Source organism: Tauraco erythrolophus, chromosome 11, assembly GCF_009769465.1.
Source record: "Tauraco erythrolophus isolate bTauEry1 chromosome 11, bTauEry1.pri, whole genome shotgun sequence".
Classification (NCBI taxonomy): Eukaryota; Metazoa; Chordata; class Aves; order Musophagiformes; family Musophagidae; genus Tauraco; species Tauraco erythrolophus.
The window spans coordinates 15775175-15797189 of record NC_141475.1 but is presented as its reverse complement, the minus strand read 5'-3'; the positions used below and the strand labels follow the sequence as shown (position 1 = coordinate 15797189).

General features: G+C 36.9%; 1 protein-coding gene across 4 annotated transcripts in view; it reads right to left on the bottom strand.

Annotated features, from left to right (window-relative positions):
- Nucleotides 1–22015, bottom strand: part of ATP13A3 (ATPase 13A3) — a 58709-nt gene that overhangs the window by 10193 nt on the left and 26501 nt on the right. For all 4 annotated transcript variants that reach the window (XM_086618722.1, XM_086618721.1, XM_086618723.1 and 1 more), the window contains 20 exons: nt 18488–18568; nt 16636–16705; nt 15645–15779; nt 14781–14853; nt 13909–14040; nt 12727–12906; nt 9640–9797; nt 8790–8978; nt 7812–7873; nt 7040–7190; nt 6478–6594; nt 5431–5448; nt 5189–5342; nt 4982–5102; nt 3642–3766; nt 1782–1960; nt 1173–1295; nt 1010–1089; nt 286–328; nt 79–188 (listed from right to left, as the gene is read on the bottom strand). In XM_086618722.1, coding sequence (XP_086474848.1) covers nt 79–188; nt 286–328; nt 1010–1089; nt 1173–1295; nt 1782–1960; nt 3642–3766; nt 4982–5102; nt 5189–5342; nt 5431–5448; nt 6478–6594; nt 7040–7190; nt 7812–7873; nt 8790–8978; nt 9640–9797; nt 12727–12906; nt 13909–14040; nt 14781–14853; nt 15645–15779; nt 16636–16705; nt 18488–18568 — 2301 coding nt within the window. The remainder of the gene's footprint in view (nt 1–78; nt 189–285; nt 329–1009; nt 1090–1172; nt 1296–1781; nt 1961–3641; nt 3767–4981; nt 5103–5188; nt 5343–5430; nt 5449–6477; nt 6595–7039; nt 7191–7811; nt 7874–8789; nt 8979–9639; nt 9798–12726; nt 12907–13908; nt 14041–14780; nt 14854–15644; nt 15780–16635; nt 16706–18487; nt 18569–22015) is intronic.

Sequence of the window (22015 nt, the reverse complement as noted above, 5' to 3'; positions counted from 1 at the left end):
ACAGCATTAAACATACACTAATATACAGTATGCAAAACGAGTTACAGGCACATTTAAGTTCACAGTAAGTGGCATTACCTGATCAGCTTTGGCACGCAGGAAATACTAGGTGTCCTGGAAGTGAATGGTGATGCCACAGAAGCCTCAAGTTCAGACAAAGATATACCACCATGTGCCCTCTTTAGCGCCTGCCAGTTAACATCGAAATAGAGAACATTTTAAAACTTGCTTTCAGCTACAAAATTTAACTGAGCAGTTCTGTATGGAAAGTAAAAATACACTTACGCCACAGTCATTTGCTCCATCTCCGCACATGCCCACATAGTAACTATAAAAACCAAACAAGATGTCAGCATTCTGGACCATTCCCTAATCATAGTCCATTTAGTTTATTTCATTAAGTACTTACATATTAATTTACTTATTCAGTGTTTGCATAATAACGAGAGATTGTTAATGCTGACAGCAATTACTCTTGCAATCACACATATAAGGAAGTAGACAGAAAAGTACCATGACTTAGCCAGGCCAATCAAATACATAATGGTTATCAGCCCTCTATCATTCCAAGGTGGCCTAAAGCATCTTTGCTCTAGACAAAGAGACTTTTGTACTATTTTACATAGCTCCAAGGCCTGACACCAACAGACAGCAGTATACTGACCATATGTGAATGGAAGTCATCCCATTAATAGTCCTTTAATATACAAAAGTCACTCGATGGATTTCTTTATTAAGCCAAGCAGGCAGATTTATAAACTATGTTAGTCAGTTTAGTTATTCATCATTTACATTTTTATGAAAAACCTGAAGCTTTCACAGCTAGCCAGCAGATGGTACTACTCTCATTCCTGCTGAGCTAATAGGTCGATTTATCAACTCGAGGAAGTTCTATTAGCCCAGCCTTTTTCATTTGGCAAAACAGCTGGCAGCATACATAGTTTTTTTTCCTCCTATCACACTGAACACTGTCAACTCTCCCCCTTTCTATGCTTAAGCAAATACTTACTCTACATTTTGTAAAGCTTCCACCAACTGAGTCTTCTGATCAGGCGCCATGCGAGCAAACACAGTGCCATGTAACACAAGCTGGAAGACAGAAGATTTCTTAATGTTCACAGGGCAAAGTCTGTTCACCATCAAAAGTGCCCACACTCCAGTAAAATGCTCACCTTGGGTACCAGGTCCTGAAAATGCTCCAAAATCACTGCAAATGACTTTCCATTCATTGCAAAATGGTATTTGGTCATCTGGAGATCCTCAAGGCTTTCATGGACCAATTTCACTGGAATATCCTATCAAAAGTAGTTTAATATTCTAGCTGTACTGTATTTACACAGATATCTTAATTTCGAGCTAATATTGGGGGGGGGGGGGGGCTATTCCTAGAGATCTCACACTAGAGGAGGTTTCTAAGAATGTTACTTGAAAGAAAACCTCATACAATGAAAACACTTACTGAATATAAAGAAAATGTGGTTTAATGTTTCAACTACGAACAGCTACAGCAGTCTTAACATAATGAAATGTGGAAAAAAAAAAAAATCTGTCTCCTGCACAACTAAATGTCAAATGTCATATGTCATATCACAGTCAAAAAACTAGCTCCCCCAGTTTTTTTACTACTCTTTGGTATTTTAAGATCTGAAAGTTAACTATTGCATCAATTTTGATTTGACACTTAACAGCTGATTTATTATTTAACAGAATAAGATAAAAAGAAAAACTCAACAGTAAAACTAAATGCTTACACTTTAAGGACACAATAATGCTCATGTTACCTCTGAGTTTATGGCTGGTGATGAACTAGTGCATTTTGCGAGGGTATCTGCATAATGCCAGTTGATCCTGGCGGCCTGCCCATCCTTTGGAGGTAGTGCTTCAGCAATAATGACCTTATCCTGAGGTAGAATCATTCCACAGTCTCTGGCCACAGAGATAGCAGTTAACATGTTATCCCCTGTTAAATAATTACATTTCAAAATGTTTCAGTTAGAATAGAATCAATAGCATATACTGATACTCTACATAGGAGAAAAGCTAACAATGCCAGTTTTAAACTAGGAGGACTGCCTAAGGCAAACCAAGCCTACAGACAAAATTCAAGGCCTAGCCTGTTAAACCCCTCCCCTGCACTAACATCACTAGAAATTGTATGCTTCTTTCAGCAATAAAGTTCTCTTATTGACCAAATCTTGGTATATATTGAAAATCTGGCAGAAAACATGTGGCCAATTAAAATACTGCTTCTTAAACATGGTCACAGAACATGCAAACACTGAGCTGTATTGCTAGTCTATCAAAAAATTACTCCGAAGTTGCAATACCTGTGATTTAAAAAGCAAACACACACATTGCATGGAAAACACTGAGCAGAGATACCTAGCCCACTTATGGGGATGGAAGTCATTCTTACAAAAAAATGCCAGCACAAAGTGACTTTGAGCTTCAACAAGTCAAAATGCAAGGTCCTTCACCTGGGTCGGGCCAATCCTAGGCACAAATACAAACTGGGCACAGAGTGGGCTGAGCGTAGCCCTGAAGAGAAGGATTTGGGGGTGTTTATAGATGAGAAGCTCAACATGAGCCAGCAGTGCGCTCATGCAGCCCAGAAGGCCAACCACATCCTGGGATGTATCAAGAGAAGCGTGGTGAGCAGGTCAAGAGAGGTGATTCTCCCTCTGCTCTTGTGAGACCCCACCTCGAATTCTGCATCCAGTTCTGGTGTCCCCACCGTAAGAGAGAGACAGATTTGCTGGAGCGTGTTCAGAGGAGGGCCACAAAGATGATCCAGGGGCTGGAGCACCTCTGCTACGAGGACGGGTTGCAGGAGCTGGGATTGTTCAGCCTTGAAAAGAGAAGACTTCGGGGGGACCCAATAGCTGCCTTCCAATACCTGAAGGGAACTTACAGGAAGGCTGGGGAGGGACTTTTTACAAGAGTGTCCACTGATAGGACAAGGGGAAATGGGTTTAAGTTGAAGGAGAACAGATTTAGATTACATCTTAGGAAGAAATTCTTCAGTACGAGGGTGGTAAGACTTTGGAATAAATTGCCCAGAGAAGTTGTGGATGCCCCCTCCTCCCTGGAGGTGTTCAAGGTCAGGTTGGACAGAGCCTTGAGTAGCCTGGTCTAGTTGAGAGGCATCCCTGCCCATGACAGGGAGGTTGGATTAGATGATCTCTAAGGTCCCTTCCAGCCTATGCCATTCTATGATTCTATGATAATACAATTCAAAATGGTAAGGACCCCCAGGAGGTCATCTAGTCCAATATCCTGCGCAAAGCAGGGTCAGTCATGAGGTTAGATCAGGACTTTCACCTAGTCTGACTTGGAAGGCCTCTAAGGTTTTTCATCCTTCAATTCAGTATAAAGTAACTTGTGCATGGGAGAGGAAGCTACAAAGCAGAATTAATCCCTATACTGGTTTCTGATCTCTGACTTAAGAAAGCAACTTTCACCCAAAAAGAAACAGACTGGTGTCTGACCACTCTCACAATAGTTTCTAAACTTCCCTCTTGCTATAAATACAGTGTAATTCCAGCCAGTTGACACTAAAATTTGACTTCATACACTATAATGAAAATAAGAGCAAAAAGAGATGGATTTTTATCTTTGGAGTATGAATGTTACATGCTAACCTGTAACCATGACAGTGCGAATGTTGGCTTTATGCAAATCTTCAAGTACAGCAGGGGTTTCTTGCTTTAGCTTGTTTTGCATTATAATTAACCCCATAAAATCCATGTTGCTTTCAATAGCATCTCTGCAGAAAAGGAGGCAAGGAAGAGAACATTAGAATAACAACTATTAGATGTACCTTAAAGAGCCTGATTTTCTGTTTATCAAAGTAAAGAAAAATTATTCTTTTTAACCATGAAAAGTGAAGAATTTGCTTCATAAAAAGTGACCTGAGAGATATCGTCATTCACAATCATTTATACTCATTTTCCTTGTTTTAGTTGAAAATTAGTATGAGAAAATGTTGTTTCCTCTCAAGCACAATTTTTAGTTTCTTTCATGAGAACTCTTTCTAAAAGAAATTACACACTCAAAAAAAAATATTGCTAGAAAAAACACTCTGAAGCTAACTGCACTCACAGGCACATTTTAAGATTTGTTTAAGATGCACATCTCTAATTTCCAATTGGCTGAACTTTAACATACAACATACCAAATTATGTTACTAGGGCTGGTAAGATTAATAGATATTAGCTAATTAAGTAAAGCAACTAATTATCCTTGGTTTACATGAAAGTCAGTGTATTTAAAGGCCTCGGGTATTTTACTGCTACTGCAGATTTTCACACCTGACACTGGAAAACCCAGTCACCTGCTTTGTACTGCTTTGCAAAAAGTTTGTCTTGTACACAAGGCTGATACAAAACAAGAGTCAAGTTGGCATTTTCATAGCGATGCTACACTTTCAAACACTATGGAAAAGAGAGCATTATCCACAAAACTAGGACCAGCTGAAAAATAATTAACAGGAAATACAACTCTTTTAAGGAAGAGCTTTCTACCTTCCAAACCTTTCTGACAAGCTTTGCAATGAGAAAATGGACATGCTGCCTATAGCACATGAAGAAACTAAATTAAACATGCACAGGAGGGTTTCCACTACATGCTATTATCTTTAACAAACAGAGATGATGTAAGTATGTCCAAGCAATAAAGAAATCAGATGAGGTTTTCTGCCACATTAGCATAAATTAAACACCATAGAAAAATTAATATTACAGTTAACTTCAAGCTTCAAAGTGTTCTTCACAATTCACATTATTGCAAAAAAAATTCCCTATCTTCAATTTCTACGTATCATCCAGGGTACAAATAAAGAATGCATGGAGCTACGTATGTGAAGACAACAGAAAGTTAGAGAGAGTAGTAATTGATTTAAACAAAAATAAACATTTCATAATTAATCCCAAGCATGCAGCTTTTAAAGTGTTACTTATTAAAAAAGTGAAGTCACTCTTACCTGTTAATAGTCTGTACTTTGTGCCATGTAAGCTTAGACTCCAATTTTCTGTGAGCAAGAGCAATAACTCGGAAGCCCTGCTTAGTGTACTCTTCCAGGACACTCTCAAAATCAACAGGAACTTTAAAGAGGTCAAGTTTAGCGTTATTAAAACTATTCATATTACAATTGAGCTACACAAGAAATAAAAATAGTTTGTTCCTTTACCTGTTTCCTGCTTACACAAGCTGGCAATCACTTCAGGGGCACCTTTCATGTAAGCATCCATTCTCTTCTCCCCTAGAACTCTTGCTATTACACACATACGTTGCAAAACTGAAGAAAATGGAAACTGGCGCACAATTCCAATCTCATAACTGGTCTGTTTCATACAGGAAGGAAGGAAGAGAGTTACAGCCACACACATGCTAAGAAGAGAGGTACATGCTTAACTGAAAAAGCATACTTACCGAAAGCTCAAACAATTCCTAAAAAAAAGAAAAAAATACATTTACTGTAAATATTAATTTTATAGTCATTAATTTCAGCTACAAACTATTTCAACATAAATCAGTAAATGAATCTACACAGCATTCAATATAAAGTCAGATTGTATTTGCCATTTCATAAAAGCTAAATATGAATATACTGCATCTGTTTAGTATCCTTTAAGTGAGACATAGAACTTCAGAGCTTGATTTCTTGATTAGAATTTGAAGACCTTTCACAGTCCAACCTGTGTCTGTTTAGCCTATGCAAATGATTAAATACTATAGTATTTCAGAATGAGGCCATGATTAAGTATATCTCAAAAAAATCATGTATTGAGTTTCAAGAATGTTCACATGTCAACTGCTGCACAATAGTAACTGCTCTGCATGCACACTGAGTTCTGAACAAAAAAAGACACTTCCATCTACTACAGAATAAGACTCATACAGAGGAACCAACTTGCTATACCCTTCCACTACCCTGCTCTGTGATAATCTGCATATACAGTCACATGCTTAAATATCACCCCCTGAAGTATTAAAAAGTACTCCAAAATGCAGACAGGAAACTGTAAATCTGCCAAGTACATATTATTTTTAACTCGGCACTTGATTAAAGCAAACATCTCTAGGGTGCAATGGTGGCAAGAGTCCCATGCCATGAAGTGACATTAACAAACAACTGTTTTAACTGAAGCTGCAAGGTGAGCACACCTAAGCATATCATTAGCACAATAACAATCTGGTAATCAGACTAATATTAAAACACATAAGCTCAAAAGCATTACAGCACTTTATAACTAGTCCGTAAGGGTAATGACGCTGACAATCACCTGGAAAGTGGCATATACTGATGCACTACCTTCGACAACAGTTTAAACACATCTTTTCTATTTTTGCCATCAAACCCCACACAGTTTTGAGTCTTTTTGAATCATATCGGCCAGAACCACAGCATACAGTAAAATGTATTTGCTTAGCATGAAGGATTAATTTAACTCAAAAATTTGTTTTAAATTTTTATACCATTTCTTGATTAGTTGCTTGCTTGGATTCTGGGAAAAGTTGTTTGGAAGGCCGAACCACCGTTGGCATGATTTGATTATGAAGGGCTGTTTCCTCTTCAGTTGCCTCCTCTAAAATCTGTATTAAAAATAATCGATTTATACATTCATTCATACTTTGATTTTCTCATAACGTAATTTTCAGAAAAAAAACAAGCTTGGAAGTCAGCCCAAGGTGCAATGATCTTTGTAAACAAAATTTCCTGTGAAAATTGCCTTAATTTAGCAGTTAAGATCCGCTTTGCTATTTTACTCGTTTATTATACACATTAAAACCTTGCCACACACAACATCAGAAAGCAGTAAATTAGCTCTTTGGATTCTTTCAGTTGTATGAATTGCTGCACAGAACACATTTTAGGAATATTTTCATATTAAGACTTCCTTTGACACATAACCATTGTCAGAAGCCCATTTTACAGTTACATCCTGAAACAGCATATAATCCTCTGTCTAACAATGTAAGAAATTTCAGATTACTGATCTTAAAAACGTTGCTTCTCTTGAAACAAGCAGACACTTACCCATCCTATTGCTTCAAACATCTTCAAATCAAGTGGATCCCCAGAAAGTACCCCTTCAATTTTTGTAAGGGAATGACAAGTTGCCATGCAAGCAACAAACTCAGACTTCAGCAAGCTCTCACTGCAAGCCCTCTCTTCCGGCAAAAGGAAACTAAAACAATGAAGTAATAATATACTTAGCACTCTAATTATTTATTATGAGCCAATTCAAAAGGTTTGTTTAGATTAACAGAAGAAAATTGACTGCACAAGTCTCTTCATTTGTATTTTCACACATCCCATAAAACAGATGAGGACTCTGGAGTGGAATCTTCAGAAACAGTCATAACTTCTGTCTCCTTCAAAAACTGTGTTAATTCACTGTCTAGTTTGCTTCCTCATACAGAGGCCTCTCACCACTTTGTGCTTTAGCTAAGTACTTTATCACTTTGTACTTTAGCTAAATTAGCTAAGCTAATTCATTTTAGCAGCTCAAAAAGTCATCACTTAGGAGGACAGGATTAAGGAAACGCGCTATACTTTAACTGCGTCATTTCTGCAGTACAAACCTCATGAGGTCTCAGACTTTCAACAAATTAAATCCCACCTCAGCTTCGTAAGAGAGTTACAACTTTCATTACACCTGTAACCATGTTCTCAGTTACATTCTCACAGCTCATTACAGAAATGCAAACATACATGAGCTCACACTGAATTTTCCGCTCTACTCTGCTGAAGCTGTTGAAGCACAACTAGGTATCAGATTTGCCATCAGCTCTGAGCTTATCCTTACCGAGCATTTTCCACCCGCTGAATTCCCCAAAGATCCAAGCCATCCTCAGTAAGTGTGCCAGTCTGCAAAATAAATCAAGGGGCATGGCAAGAAGAAAAAGCCTTCAGAAACAAGTTATCCTCAGGTAAAGCAAAAGTTAACAGCTAATTAACCAAATTATACCTGAACAATTTTATTTTGTTTTCACTTAAAAATCAAGACTTCAGGACAGGAAATACAATATCTCTCTTGCTTTTTGCTAGTAATTAAGTTCCAACTCTGCTAAATAACTTAAAAACCATTCAAAGCAATCATGCCCCTCCTTAGGGACAGGACAAATGAAACAGACCCTTAAAATCCAAAGATGATAGCTCAACATCTCTATATTCAGTCTTTGGGGCAACAGAAAATAGGTACTAAACCTTTAGTACTACTACCGCATTTTTACATAGCTAAAACAGTAACCAGAATATATTTACAAGGGAAACAAATTTAGTGTGCATGCTTAAGATCTTAGATAAACTAAGGAGGAAAATAAATTTTATCTAAGAATTAGCTAAAAGGATTGTGGTTAGTGGCCTTCTGTCTTTCACTCATGTTTCTGTTAAGAAATAACAACAAAATACGCTTGTTTGGTTTTGCACTGAAAATAGTGAAAACGAGAAACCAGTCTGATCCCACACTTCAATTTTCCAGAAGCCTGTGTACTAAATAAAACTCTTAAAAGACCCCAACCCTCACATTTCTGAGGTGCCAGTAGTAAGTTAGGACTTGGGAGTCTTGAGATAAGAAAGCAGCTCTGTATTACAACTTTTTAGAGCAGACTAAATCAAGGGAATTCACAGGTGATAAACACTGAATACCTGGAAGCTAAGAGGACCATAATTACTTAACTTCTACAAAAGTAATGATTTTTCCTGTCATTGCTAGCCTGTATGAATTTCCATTTATAATACAATGCCTTTTTAGGTGGCCACACAGTTTCAAAATTCACCTAACCTTATCAAAACACACAAGATTCAGCTGGCCACAAATATTTATCCTTTGTGGGCTGATGCAGAAGATGCCAATTTTTTTCAGCCTTCTTTGTGCATAAACAATGCCAGCAGTCATGGCAGCAGGGAGTGCTGGAGGTACCGTGATAGTGATAATGTCAAGAGACTCGATGATGATGGTATGAGCTGGAACCTGTAATAAAATCCAGAGTTAATGAACACGAACTCACTAAAAGATTCACTATCCCACTAAAGCGTTGCATCACTGTTATCAAAAGCAAAATCCACACATGGCTTTCTCCAGTACAGCATGTTCTGGATTGCCCAGAAACCTAGCGCAATCTTCACCCACCATCATCAGCAACTATGATAATTAAGCCCTAAATTACCCACAACCCATAACCTCAAGTTTTCACTTTTCCCCTACAAATGTATTACTTAAAAGCAGTAACTGAATAATGTGAAATTTTTTGAGAAAAAATTTCCAGTTATCAGGTTATCAGTTATCAATTTCTTGGTAAGGACTTTTTTGCCTGCAGCATGCTTTAGATGTGCCGTGCCCTATTTATTCCAACTGGATCAGTCAGATGGCAATCTTAGATATAATAAAGATAAAAGTCTAGTAGTTGGGTCAGTAGAAATTGAGGTAAACTCAAATGTCACTAATACATTCCAATTCTGCTTCTCTGCTGATTTTTTTCAGTAAGCTTGCCTTTCTTGTTCCACTGATACAAAATAAAGCAAAGAAATTTTCACTTAAATTCTAATTGTCTCTCATCATCTGAAGTGTGTTGGAAACTTTGATCGATTCTTTTCTAAAATAAGGCAGTTCTGGACCAGAAATTAAAACATACCTCTTTTAAGATGCTATTGACAACCGTGTAAAGAAAACCAATGCCTGCCACCACTACCAGAGACAGCAGAAACAAATAGGCATCTCTGTAGAGTTTAAAATCAGTTGGCTTTGGATACAGTATGGAACGAACAAGCTGCCCTTTAGCAGTACTAAAGCCTAGAAATACAAAGCAGTAAGTTATTGAAAGTATAAACAAGAGCAAAGCTACTAAAATATATAAAAAACCTCAATGAAACCCCTAAGCTACTCATTTCATTAAGACTGTTTCTCAATATACAGTAACAGATGTTTTGTAATACTGTAATTAAGGTGCTTCAAAAACGTACGTGCGCATCATACTAAGTGCTTTTCTCCTATGGCAAGGACATGCAGCTGACGCAAATGAAGCCCTCTTCTACAGCAGCAATAAACCCTCAAATGGTTTGGCCTGGAAGAGGTCGTTTTACTGCATTTTTTCCCCTCACAGTGCAGAGCTAATGGGTGTATTTATTAGTTGTCTAATTAAGCCAGTCCTTGCAAAAAGGAAATGAAGTTATTCATAGAGTTCAACCTTAAGGACTTAAATGGCAAGTCTCTGTAAGCTCCCTTGACAGTCAGAAAAAGATTCAGAAAAAAACTGCAGTGCAGAGTGTCATCTTTTGGAGAAACCCATCTCTTGATCACATATTGACACCTAAACTAGCAGACCAGACTTCTAAGGGTCTTAAGAGTCAGACACCCAGTAGATATCCTGACAATCTCCTTGTACCTTTGCCTCAACACATGAAGAGGCCAACATCAGTGCTTAATTTTGTACGCCTGAAACATTTTGTATCTGCTTAGACTTCTATTAGAAGTCTATTACTACAACCTCAATATCAATGGCAGGTCTGCTGGCATTCATGACAGCTCCTTGACAGCTTCTCAGTCTGTGAGCCGCCACAGCAAAGGCTAAAGCCCTCTACACTGGTATCTGACACACAACATTCTACCAGAATGAAGCAGCTATTGAATCAGTCTTAAAGAGGATGAGTTCATCACAAAAGGAATAAGGCGTGAAGCTTCCAAGCTTTGAATTTGCTACTGCAGAATACAAACTATAGGCCTGTTCAGAGAAGTTCAGCATGTCAGTATGCACTTGAGTATTCGCTTTGTAATTTGACACAGCAACCAAAAAAGAAAATCAGATCTTTTAATTTTTTTTAATCGTTTTGGTGAAGGTTCTGTAGCCACATAGGCTAGAACACACCAGCGTAAAACAATAAATGAAAACCTCGTGTAGTGTCTTGAGAACACACTGGACATACAGAAAGCTTCAGTGAACATGTCTGTTATAAAAAAAATTACCAATTTTGAATATTTTACAGGTATAATAGGAGCCACAATGACATACACACTAACATATCAGGAGCAAAAAAATGAATACATTTAGTTCACTAGTATTTTATGTATATTTCAGCTGTAACATCAAACATTTCATGTTAAAGGCTTAAATCTGAAGAGTACTGGGAGTACAATCCGAGTAGATCAATCTTATATCCTGATTTACGACAAGACTAAGACTATATGTGTTTGCACATAACCCTATGGAATTCTGCTCTCTTAGAATTCTTTTAAGGATTCAGTTTTCTAGTATCTTCAATTTGGTGGCATCCTTCTCCCTCAGACAAAGGGATTTTTACTTGTATCTCACTAGGTAAGAATCACTTTAGTTCTTACTATCGGCCACCTTAGGCACAAGAAGTTACATGCGCTGTGACATCTATCCAGTTCTGCAGAGTGGGAAATTCTCTGCTTGCCTAAAAGCCGTCCCTGTAAACCAGACAGGAGAACAGAGAGGACTTTATAATCCTTTGCTCCCCTCTATCTATATAGTCATAGTAGGAAAAGTGTACTTGTCCATACATAAAATCTGGACAAGGTCCACAGAACTAAGTTCATGCTGTTTACAACATAGGCGCTAACTCTGACCTGTCATGGGCAAAGAGCAGATTAAAAAAAAAATCTTCATGTGTCAGGGCAGTAAGACTCTGTGTGTTGGAAGCAATTACAATTCTCCTTGTAAGAATCCCAGGCCATGATTTCAGACTTTTAAAAAAAGCATGATGCTTCCTGCAGAGTAGAACAAATAAGTCTTCAGTAGTTCATTTCTGTTGCTGTTTTGGACCACTTATCTCTATATACATGTCAGGCTGGGCACAAAATTTCTTATTTAAGAAACAAAAGAAGTTGCAAAGGATGTTATTGAAGGGGATATGTGTTCAAGGGAAGGGAAATATTTCTATTTGGAAAAAAAAAGACTAATAAAAGCCTCTAGAAAGACATTAATGAATATAATAAAAAAATCAGAACATTTACTGCTAAACCAGACTAATAGAAGGTGAGAAGACACCAGAGAAAGAAGCAGCTAATTAGGATGAAGTTACTTGTTGGAGAACTTGCTTTAAGTAGCATTCTAGTCAATGTAGTAAAATTTATTCTATCCAATTCTATTGTAGCTTGGATTATAGCTTACATTCATCTATTTTGTGGTGGTTTTCTCAAGATCATCTTTGTAAAGCAGAATCCTACAACTACATTAGTCTGTGCAATTGTTTTTAATAGAACAGCTGTATTATCTGAAACCAAACCCTTAACATATTAGTATGAATAAGCACTTCTGTAGAAAGGGCTAGATCAAACATATTTTTAAGCAAACATGATGTGCTTTGACAAAACTATGAGCAAAGGAAAACATTTGACATTGCCAGTAACTCCACTATAATATGCCATTCCCCACTACCCACCCAATCTGATGGTATGCCAAACCTTTTCAGAGAGGCATACGTAGTTCAACCAACACACTGAAAAAGGCATGTAAAGGACCTGAAAACGCATTTGGGTAAGTTTTAAATTGATGGTGAAGACTGATTCACTTTCTTGCTTGCCAACTGATACTCTCCAGGCTGTTATCTAGTTCTATTATTGTTGTAGGACATCTATCAAATTCTTTGGGGTATACTCATTTATCCAAGCTTAGCAGTTCAATACAATACTCAGAAGCATCAGTCGACATACGCCTACAAAAGTGAGTAGCATGTTAACAAGTAATAAACTTAATCGATACCTGTTCTCACTACTAGAGCTTTGACTAATTCTCCGGTATAAAAACGGGTTTGAATGACATTGGTTCCACAGAACAAAGTATGCCGTTTATGCACTTCTGGACTATAGATTTCATCTCCCACTGCTTTTGGATATTCTGATGGATTTGGTAGATTAATCTTTGTGACAGGAACACTTTCACCTTAAATGGAAAAAGAGTTTCTAAGCAAGATCAAATAAGAACAGACATTTTTACCTGTATAACTCCAAGTAGAACAATATAATCTCACTTCATCAGCACAGAAGTAGACTTATGGTAGAAGTCATCTTCCTTCCAGCACGTTATTAGGTAGCCTCTCATCTATTAGCCTCAGCTCCCCAGATTTCTTATCCAAATCCTATTTAACTCTATTCATTATTCACCAATACAGCTCTTGTGCCTCTTACTTCAAATCAGTTCACCAAAAGAGAACAGCACGTTTCCTTCTCCTGCTGCAAGGCATCACTCCATCTTTACTCAGAAAAATTAGAAGCTGAAGAAAATTGTTTTCAGCTCCTTTGGTGACTGAGTACCCCCAGGCTAGGGCTGCAATTCATTTTATCAGTTGCTAGCAGCAGAAAGAGGCTCAAGTGTATTCAAAGAATTGAATATGATGAAACACGATCTCTGAACTACAATTTTCTAAACACTGCCAGTTTAGACAGATTATCCTAGGAATAACAAAAAGTCCATCCTTCTCACTGAAGCTGTCCTTCAAATACATCAGGTCCCTGGTTTCAGAGTATACAGGCACAACTTGAGAATTTCTGGTTTTAAATACAGCAGAACATTCCACTCACTACCTTCATCCTTGCAAGCAACTAAAAAGTTTGGGCAAAAATTTTCTGAAGAAACATACTGCAGAACTCAATCTGCACTGAGAACACCAAATCAAGAGGCAGGAAGACAAACTGTCAAGAAGTAAGCTTTTCAACAAGAAACCATCACTCATTTTTGCAGTTGCCAAGCAGTACCAGGTAGCTGTTGCAGATAAGCAGAACACAAGTACACAAGTACTTAGGAGCATATGTAATTGCAAGAACACACATTATTTCAAGCAAAATAAACATATCCACTTTTGCTAGAACACACTGCAAGTTAAGAATGCACACAGGTATTAACTAGTATGTTTAGCTACGCAAAACTCTATCAAATTTACTTTACCTGTTAACATACTTTCATTTACAATGCAAGTACCACTGAGAAGTACTGCATCACAGGGCATAATTGTCCCATTAGATGGAATCAACATGATATCTCCAGGCACAAGGTCAGTGGAAAGGATTTCTTCTATTTCTGAGTGTTAAAACACAAACAAGTTTACCTGAAAATAGCCACCATCTACGAAACCCGATAAAGAGCCTCACAGCCAAGATCCAGGCGGTGACAATCAGGATTACACTCCATTTTATTAATGGCATTAAGAAAAGTTTTTGAAAAGATACAGAAAAAGCCACTGATAAACCCAATTGCATTACAGATTAAACTCTAGAGCACATGGATACAGTTCACCGTAACAAATGTAAAGAATCAAGCCTGTACAAAAGATAATAACTACAGTATAACTTCACTATAAAGACACAAGTCCAACACAAATGCAGGTCTTATAAAACAGCATCACACACCACAACCTAACCATCTTCGACTACCATGGCATCCAAATGAGCAAAAGTCCAGAAATCAATTATAAATCAAATAAATTGAAATGGAAACCCAACGCATGCACGTCTTTAAGCCAAGAAAGAAACTACAGTGACAGTTGCATATGTGGAGTGGTAAATAATGAGAAACAGGAATAGGACAAGCACTTAATCTAGAATAAACCTGATAGTCGCTAAAAATACCATCTAGAAAGACAATCCTGAACAAATGATTATCCTAATTCCACTTTGCAACTTCTCCTTTTCCCATGCAATTTTTCTAGGAAACACAAGCATTCCAAGTTGATCAACAAAAGAACAGATGCATACCAACTTTATACTCATCCTTGATGAACAATTTAAACTCAACCTTCCAAACCACCTGTGAAAACTCACCTTGGTGTCCTCTGCAGACAGAAACCCTGACAATGCTGTGAGCTGCTACCATGTCATGTAACATAACATATTGCTGCAAAGGGGAGAAAACAGTTCATTATTTAAAAGCACACGTTTTCTTTTTCTAAATGCACATTCTATCTCTGCAAGTAGAAGTGATGAGATTCTTCTACAACACAACATCACTCAAAACATTCTCTTGAACATAGTTTAGGAAACTTATGGGCAAATAAAGTTTGGGGACATCAACCTGTACAGATTCCTTCTTTTAACAGCATTCTGGAAGCAAATACACACTGTTACACAAAATATTACAAAAACGTTCGGTCTTTAACATCTATAAGTAAAAACTGCAGTAGTTGTATGAACTTGGATCAAGGTAAAAGGTGGGGGTTTTTTGTCTCTGGTCTGAATTCAGAAACTGCAGTGTAAGTATAATCACTACTTTGATTTCCATCAGCCACAGCCAAGTCTACAGAGAAAAATGCATCACCGATATAACAATCCACACATTTGGCTGGTGCCCAATTCCGCTGGACTTTTCAAACAGAAGTAAACAATGCAAAATGGAGTCGCTACTGTCAATATAACTTGGTACATAAACTTGTGTCCCGGTTTTATTTAAGTGAGGGAGCGTTTCCGTTACCTGAGGTCAACCTACTGATTCAACAGCATGGCAAGTCAGCAGAGAAGAGTCTCAAAGAGAACTGTAATCCAAATTCTTTCAGCTCAAAGAGCGAAAACCCATAACAATATTCTACCTGTACACTTCTGAAAAATTCTTAAAGATTTGTACACAATTTCACATCATAATAAACAAATCAGTAAAGAGCTGAAAAGATGCATCTGTTTCTCTGAACTTACCTTTCTAATGGTGTAGAGTGAGCTAACAATGGATATTATAGACATGATCACAATTGCTAATGCATAGTAGTGATATTCATCAGTGATCCACAATATCACACTGAACAACTGAAAAATGTAAAAAGGGTTGAGAACCTAGAAGAGTGACAGAATATTAAAGTTACACCAAAAGGTCATGTGCATTCTACACCAGAAGAGAGTCAGAATCATCCTCCTCCAAGGAGGAGATTAACGTATAAAGAACTGAAAGATTTGTTTTGTCTGTTTTGCCAAACTGATCCCTCTTTTTCACTACTTCCTCAACTCCTCAAAAGCACAGTTCTCACTAAAATAATACACAAATACTTTTAAGACTGCACACATTATCCCCTACATCTCAAGGCAAAATGACAAGAACATCTGATGCACCTTAAGTTACAATTCTTAAATTAATTTGGATGTTGTTATCTATTTGTTATTAATAAATGCACTGACACCTCAAGTTCTTACTCTATTAGTTAAGGTTGAAGAGTTCATTTGTTCAAAAGTTTCTATAATGCATTACTACAGCACATGGATAACAAGTCAATTATTCAAATTCATTTCATACAAGGAAAATGGAATAAAACCAACAAAAGTATATGCAAGAACACATTTGATTTGATGCATATATTGTAATGTACAATCCCTGGGCTGATAAGGGAGAACACAATTGATCATTTTACATTTGAAATTAACAACAAAAAATAAATAAGATGCATACCCTCCTAAAGAATTCTGACACATTTTCTAACGTCCTTGCTAAGGCACCAGGTTGTGAGCTTTGAAGAGCTTACAGGTAAGGCCTCTTAAGTTTGGAGAGCTCAAAAATAAAGGTCCATATCATTTTGCTTTACAGTGCTGAGTTCTGGTGGAAGGTTTCTGTTTTATGTTATTATTTGAAGACCAGTTCAATAGTCATTGTACTTAAAGTAATGATATACTTTTTTAATTTGTTAAGAAAACATCTTACCTCCTTAATCAGAAGCTTAAAAATGGAAGGCACTTTCACAGCAATTTCATTTACTCCATAGAATGCTTTTCTGCATTAAAAAAAGGAAAACATCAAAAGACGGTTAAAATCTTTATTAGAAATCTTTTTCACTTCAAAGTAATTCCATTAATATGAGAAAGTATAAAATATTACTTAATCTGTGGCCCCTTTTAATAAATCATATAGTTTCAAAAAGGTGTTTATCAGAAAACATTTACTCAGTGAGATGTTCCAATACACAGATAATTATTTTATACTTCAATTTAAACTACAACTTAATTTTTAAGTTTTCATAACAAGGTTTCTCTGTAAACTGTGTATAGGTCCAATGTTATTAAACACGTCATTCTGAAAGCCAATATGGGGTTTTCACTAACTTAAGCTCAAAACAAGTGTTAACCTGTGTTACCCTGCAGTAAGACAGTTTTCATGGTTCTGTATCTTATTCTTAGCATGAAGACAGACAAATCATGAAGGGGGCAGCAAGAAACTAACCTCTGATGGGACCCAAGCTGGCTAAATGACACTGACATGAAAAAGCTCTTAAAAGATGTTATTAAGGAAAAAGCTTTTATTGTAGGAAAAGAGACAAATTGACAGAAAATGGAACGATGAGCAAGCAGGTGCTTCCATCTTCCAAAGATCTCATTTGAAAAAAAAACAGCCAGGAATGCAACATAAGTGTTCAATAAATTAGAACACCAATTATTAAGTATATATCTACATTTTCACAATATATATTCCATCTTGCTGTCCACATTTGAGAACTAAGAAATCTCTGAACTATGTACCATTAAAGTTACATTTTAAGGGTTTTTTTTGCTAGACTAAGTTCTTCTCTACCTATGCACATCACCTGTGTCCCTTGACAGGCATATTTACACTGTCAGTCTAAAATATCATGTTAAAAATCTAATCCCCACCTCCCCACGTTATTCCTTGCCAACCGGAACGAAAAGAAAAAGCAGGGAATGCATGTAGCCCCAACGAACCAGAGAGAGATCCATGCAAGCTATGGGACACATCTATGATACTAAGCTTTTGAAATTAAAGCCAAAGCCCTGAGACCTGAGAGGTTTCAGCCTGATCTTCTTAAAATGAGAAATCAGTTACATTTAGGCCAGGTCTGCTGCTTCCTGGCATCCAATATTCCTTATTAGCTATCTAGCACACTACTCCCTCGCTCACAGTGACCACTAGCCAAGCATGGGAAAGAAAACAAGAAGCAACAGAGCGATCTCCTGCAGCGTTCCTTTCAAGCCCTCGATGATCTGCAGCTTGAGACAAATGAGCACCTTTCCAGCTAACGAACTCTTGATGGACTTTTCCAGTAGGAATCAGTCTCCTTGCCTCTGAACTCCTACATGCTGTTCAACAACCACAGTACATTATGGTAACGTTTATGTTACTTAAAGGTGAGTTATGTGGAAAAAAGTAACTACTTTGTTTTACGTCAACTGCCCAGTTTCATTGTATACCTGCCAATGCAGTTGAAAACGTAATTGCTTACCATTCTTTTTGTACACTCATTTTATTTCAAAATGTTTAGTAAATACAATTTCAGAAATACATTCTGAATTACTTGAAGCAATAGTTCCAATTCCCATGGTCAGTGCAGTTTCAGAAAAGTCAGCACAATATCAGGGTCTAGTTCCTACTCAACACATAGGTAAGAAAACCAAGAATTTCATACATCTAACAGCCTTCTTTGAAGGAAGCATAAGAGCCTGTCTATAAACACCAATCACTCAATTGTCTTCTAGTTTTGTTAAGTCTTTGAGCATAGCTAATGGAACGAAAACAATTCTTCCCTCAAATACTGTAACATTACCTGTAATCATGCATTCCCTTTGTCAGTCCTGTGCTGTGTTCGTTATGAAGTGAAGAACAGAACGTAGATTCATCTAGACCTCTAAGTAAAGGAAAAAGTCTGAGTTATTTAAGAAACCTGATGTTTAAAATGAAGTATTCAGTAACTCAGAACTAGGTCTTTGCCAAGAGTTACACTGTACCACAAAAGAACAAAGTCTATGGATTAACGTTTTTCTAGCTCTTTTTGTCACAACTGCAGATGCTGACGAGATGTTAAAAGCAGTCCTGTTGTTGACACGTCTTGCTCTGTAGGATAGTCGTCATCTATTTCAATCAAAATGGAGATACACTTAAAAAATGAAGTAAAATACTAGCATAGCTAGTATTTAAAGGCCTCTCAAAAGAAAAAGCGAGCAAGTTTTCCAAAATATTACATGAAATCAGTATTTCTTTGAATCATTTTTGTTTGTCTCTAAGTAGTCATGAAAACATTGTAGAAACAAGTATTAATCAATCAAATAAAACTATACTGAACTTATTTTGCAGCATCTTGCTATTGATTTTTTTATCCAGGACTAAACAAAGTAAACTCTACATTTTAAGTACTTCCTTATCATTGAAGACTCACCTCCGCAGGACTTTTCTACACGCTGTGAAAGCAAATGCTATAATTTAGAAGATCTACAGATCAGCAAGCACACCTGAAACATCATTATGTTTACAGCTATGGGGAGATTTTAACTACCAAACTCAGTAAATCAGACATATGTCCAGTATCCAGGCATTTTCTAGCAGACATACTTTGCATGCACAGGAAAAGGATGCACCTTCCGAAAGCTTTCACAGATGACATGACAAAACCAGCACTATTCAACACAAGTCTTTTTTATACTGGATATCTATTAAGTTATCTACTAAAAAGGATTCAGAGTTGTCCCAGTGAAGAAAAAACTCTATTGTGCATATACAGTAACAATTATTTCCATTCTCCAGAACACAGGGAAAGCTTTAAAAATCCTCAGTATTGCAAAGGCTAGTACCATGTTTTCACCAGCTTCTCATAAAAGAATAGAAGGTGAAAATGTTAATGTGTTAATCTGGCCACAGGTTTACAAGGTTTCCCTAAAATTTTGACTTCAATGCTTTTCAAATTACAATTTTTAGATTAATAAATATACAATTCTCTGTTAATAGCTGTGCCTTTCCTCCCATTCTATCTCAAATGATTCAATTTTTCTTTTCCTGTACGTAAAGGAATGTTAACAGTGGGTTTAAAAATGGTCCCTAAAACTAAGTTCTTTAATATGCAAATATGTATACATATGCGTGTAATGTCCACGCAAAGACAAAGCTTCCAGCAGGATGTTACCTGCTTGCCACAGTACTGAATTCCCAGGGCATTTTAAAAATCGCTGTGTGCACAGAGTTTATTACATAAAGCACTGATCAACTCACTGAGAGATTCAGTTGACACTAGCTAAAACAAAACAGACACACAAGGTCAAAGTTGCATCCTCCTTGGCTATGTGACCAAGTCTGATTTAGTTCAAGAACAATTACACTTGTGTTTCCTGTGTTTAAAACAGTGATCTTAATATTAGGTTATTAATAAAAGAACAATGACATGAAACTCAAGCTCTCATAACCGAATTAGTTGCCCAAGAAACCTTAATTTGCCTCCCTTCTGTATTATGCAAAGTCTTTAATTATGTGATCGAACTGTTCTATCTCTGGATACTTGCATAAGTAACTGCAGAGAGTGGATCTATCTTCGCGATGCTGTACTGCACTTACATCACAACTACAACTGCCTGGCTTGCCTTATGGATTTTACTATAAAGCCCTCAGTCTCATACACCATCTCTTTACAAATATTAACTTGTTTGGTTAATATTCTCTACCATGTTATTAGGTAATACAGATTTCTGGTTTTTTACATAAACTAAAGAGCAGATTAAGAAAAAGTATCTTGACAAAGGAAACATTTTTAAGACTTCTTTTCAGAATATTCATTATTCGTAAGTTCAGCTATTATTTTGCAGGTGGTATCTAGTATGTCACTATATTATCATACCTAATTCACTAGAGAAAAGTCATAGCAAACTCTCACTCTTATTTGACCTTGTGCAAAAGTGACTTAGCACTCTACCATTATCAGGTATGTCTCAGATCCAGCTGTTTCTCCTCTTTTTTATCCAACTGCTAAATTATGGTGTCCAGCTCAGCAACAGTACCTGACTAAACAAGTCGTCAGGCTCAGTCCTTGCTAATACATCAAACAAATGAAAGTTTGGCATATTAGCAAGAATGTGATTGAACAAATGTTTACATAACTTCACAGGCATATCTGAGATTTTTTCAGGGCTTACAAATTGGCTGAGTTATCACAAGAATATCAAGAGACACAGTCAAACAGCCAAAAAATGCCAAGTTTCAAGTTACTGCTTTAATGCTAAGGAACAATATTTTTTTTCTTAACACATGGAGTCGTATGATTTTTCCCATACCTGTTCTTAGCATAAAAGTATAGTTTCAAGGTTTTTTTAATCTCATCTGTGGGAAATATTCCCTTTGAACAGTTTAAATTAGCAACACTATAGGCATGAAAACAGGACCCTGTAATGCAAAATGACAAGCGTCACTACCTGCACCAGTGTAATTCACGGAAGGCTTAACACAAAAAACGCACACAAAGCTTTTAATTATTTACATTTGAACTGAGACATTTCCACCTTCCCAGAGGAGGAGCATTCCATTTTGTAACTGCTTGCATTATGATGATTTCTTTAAATTTTTGTCATTGCTGATAACTTTGCATCCTATTTGCACACACTTTTCTTGAAAGTGTAAACATTTGCAGAGTACGTTTCTTCTTACAGAAATTTTGGCAATTTTTCTTTCTTTCAGTCACTGGTCATTAATTTTTTCTATATGTAATGGTTGGACTTCTCCACATGATAGTTCAATGCAGAGAACATTGATTTAAGTTGAAAAGGGGTTATATTTCTGAAGTTCTTATTTTAAGAAGCAGTTGTCAAAAACGAACAAATCTGTGTTCATTTAATTTTTAGCGCTACGAGAAGGTCTTATCAGTAGCATTAGAAAAAACGCAACTTTCTTCTTCAACCCTAATGTCATGCAACAGTGCTGCTGGATAAGAGAAAATACAGTGCATCACATTCAGTCAGTGCAGTCAGTACTGCTCACTGAAAGACATTTTCTATCAATGCAAGACCTGTTTTTCTTACTAAAGACTCACAAAAGAGGGCTCATTCTGTTCAACTGGACTAAAATGTAGCAGCAGACCTACACAAAGGTGAGCAACAAGGTACCCGGTGAATTCCCCTCTTCCTAGATACTCCTTTTGGGTCTAGCTCAGCAGCAACGCAAAAAATTTAAGTTACTCCATCAGAAGGAAAGTTTTTAAGAGTTTATAGAAGGACAATTATTGTCTATAAACAAGTGCTCTGATTCCCAAGTAACACTCCAAGAACAGGCAAAAAGCTGGCAGAGGCATGCAGCCTGTCACCCTATATGAATCTCGCTC